The sequence below is a fragment of the Bison bison genome, unplaced genomic scaffold, assembly GCF_000754665.1.
Source record: "Bison bison bison isolate TAMUID 2011002044 unplaced genomic scaffold, Bison_UMD1.0 scf7180017853928, whole genome shotgun sequence".
NCBI lineage: Eukaryota > Metazoa > Chordata > Mammalia > Artiodactyla > Bovidae > Bison > Bison bison.
The window spans coordinates 9,257-11,529 of record NW_011484501.1 but is presented as its reverse complement, the minus strand read 5'-3'; the positions used below and the strand labels follow the sequence as shown (position 1 = coordinate 11,529).

Sequence of the window (2,273 nt, the reverse complement as noted above, 5' to 3'; positions counted from 1 at the left end):
GTGGTGCACTGGGGTGCCTCAGCTTAACCTGGGCCATTCCCAGCAAGCTGGGCAGGCCAAGCCCACTGAAGACAGCAGCCATGAGCAAGGAAGCAAGTCTGCTTCTTTCAAGCTAAAAGCTGAGGCTCTGAGGTTCTTGCTGGGCTTGGCTGACAGTGGTGGGATAAACTAGTCTGACTGTACCCACTAAATGCCCCATTTAGTGAGCCCTTCTGAGGAGAGAGAATTGAGCAAGGCCACTTTATCATACACACCTCCTGAGCCAGGAATTTGAGAGGGAGCTTGGCAAACTTTGTCTTCCTCTCCGAGATAAGGTTCACAAACCTGAGTTTGGGGGAGAAATAAGTGGCAGAGCCCAAGTAACTGCTTTATTCAAACCAGCGGGGCTTCAAAACACCTTGCTGAGTTACTGACACCTTGCATTTCCACAACCTTTCCAATGACTGTTCTGTCCTGTTCTTATGGTTGGTGTCAGCCAGAGCAGGAATGGTTCCATCCAGTCCAACATTACTGAGAGTCTGCCCTATACTGCAGCCATACAGATGCTCTGGCCTTCAAGAGTTCAGTCTAGGATAAATAACCATGACATAATATAACATATTATGCTAGGACATAGTATGTTATAAATGCTAGAACAAATGACTACATCAAATGATATGGGGAGCACAGTTAAACAATGGATAAGGTAAGAAGAGCTAAGGAGGACCTTAAGGCAAACAAGGGAAACAGTATGAGCTAAGCAAAAACTTTGACAGATGGAAAACTCAGAGGCAACCTTTTTCTTGATGTACATGAGACAGCAAGACCCACTCTGAGCCACTCTGTAAGTCAGGAACTCCTGGCCCACATCTCGGTTTCCACAACTCAGCAAACTTTCAGTGTTCGTGAAGAGAATGGGATAAAGGTGTAGACAAGGGTAGGATTAGAAAAACCACATTAAATCATGGTCAAGAACATCGAAGCATTCAGAAAGGTTCCTCTAGGTAAAAGAGTAAAAGGGAGAAAATAAATCGAACTGTAAAGGCTGGAAGAGACCCAAAGAGACCATTTGGTCTAAATCACCCTCACCCTATATTCCAAAGAGAGGGGAAGAAAAACGGAGGAGAGAAGGCTCTCAGGAAAAAAAGAGGAATGTGTGTTAACAGGGGGTTACCAACAGCTGTCAAGTTAAGCAATCACAGGGTGACCCATACACAAGGACACACAAGGCATTTTGCTTCAGGGAGCACCCAAAGCCAAACTCGGCTTATCGTGCAAGCCCCATGCCCCCCACCCTCAAAACCACCCCCCACACACCCCTACCCATGTAGGTCTTACCTGACCAATGCCATGCCATAGAGCAGTCTAAGTTCATCAGTGCCCAAGCCACCAGTTACATCCATGAGCTTACAGCGTACCAGGTCAGCAGTAGAAGCCACTGCCAGGGGGAGTTCGTTGCCTAACCTAAAGGGCCACAGTCCAGCACCATCATAAAGGTCCTTTACACTGGCCCACCCTCCACCTCAGAATCTAGCTTTCTGTAGGTTATTCCAATTATATACTGGCTAAAGAGTGTGTTAACAGACACAAATCAAGAAGCTGGGAAGATGGGGGTGGGTAGGTAATGTCCCTGGGATCGAACAGTATACAGGATGCCTAACTGCTACACAACCAACCAACAGTTAAGTGTGAACACACCCCTTTCACCCTCAACTCATTCAGCTAGAAAAAAAAACCTTATTCTTGGAGACACCAGTCCCTTGTCTGCTCCCAACTCAATCTTACCAACTAGACTAAAGCGCCCCATTCAAACAAACATGGATTTTTCAGGCAAGCTCCCACCACCCTTTCTAATTTGAATAGAAATCCACCCTAGAGTGCTACTCCTTAAGCCCTGCCTGGCTCAGCCACAGCAGTTCCTTCAGTACCCACCCCCTCCCCAAGGTAAGAGAAGGTAAGGGTTAAAGCTCACAGATTTGACAAAAAGGCTGTTGAGGCACACCCGTTTCTTTCCGCAAATGGGATTAGTGCAAGAGCTTTGCTGCGACTTTCCCCCAGGCACACTGAGACAAGCAATGCCCAAACCACGCGTGGGAGAACCATTAAGCATTTAGGAGAAGACTAGATAGTAAGGCCTTAAGAAATCCTATAGAGGAAGAAGTGAAGTGCCAACAGCACGCAGGCAGGAGGGCTAACCCAACCGCCTTACCTGCTCCTCCACACCGTGATGCGGTTCAGCGCGTACCGCTGCAATTTATAGTCGTCACTGAACAGATACACCATCACCTGATCCC

The 2,273-nt window shown here is 47.4% G+C and overlaps 1 protein-coding gene across 1 annotated transcript in view; it reads right to left on the bottom strand.

The window, feature by feature from the left end:
• Positions 1–2,273, bottom strand: part of LAS1L (LAS1-like (S. cerevisiae)) — a 9,692-nt gene that overhangs the window by 7,200 nt on the left and 219 nt on the right. Inside the window, exons 2-4 of the mRNA XM_010855557.1 lie at positions 2,189–2,272; positions 1,318–1,443; positions 255–324 (exon numbers count right to left, since the gene is read on the bottom strand). Of these exons, the coding sequence (XP_010853859.1) occupies positions 255–324; positions 1,318–1,443; positions 2,189–2,272 (280 nt within the window). The remainder of the gene's footprint in view (positions 1–254; positions 325–1,317; positions 1,444–2,188; position 2,273) is intronic.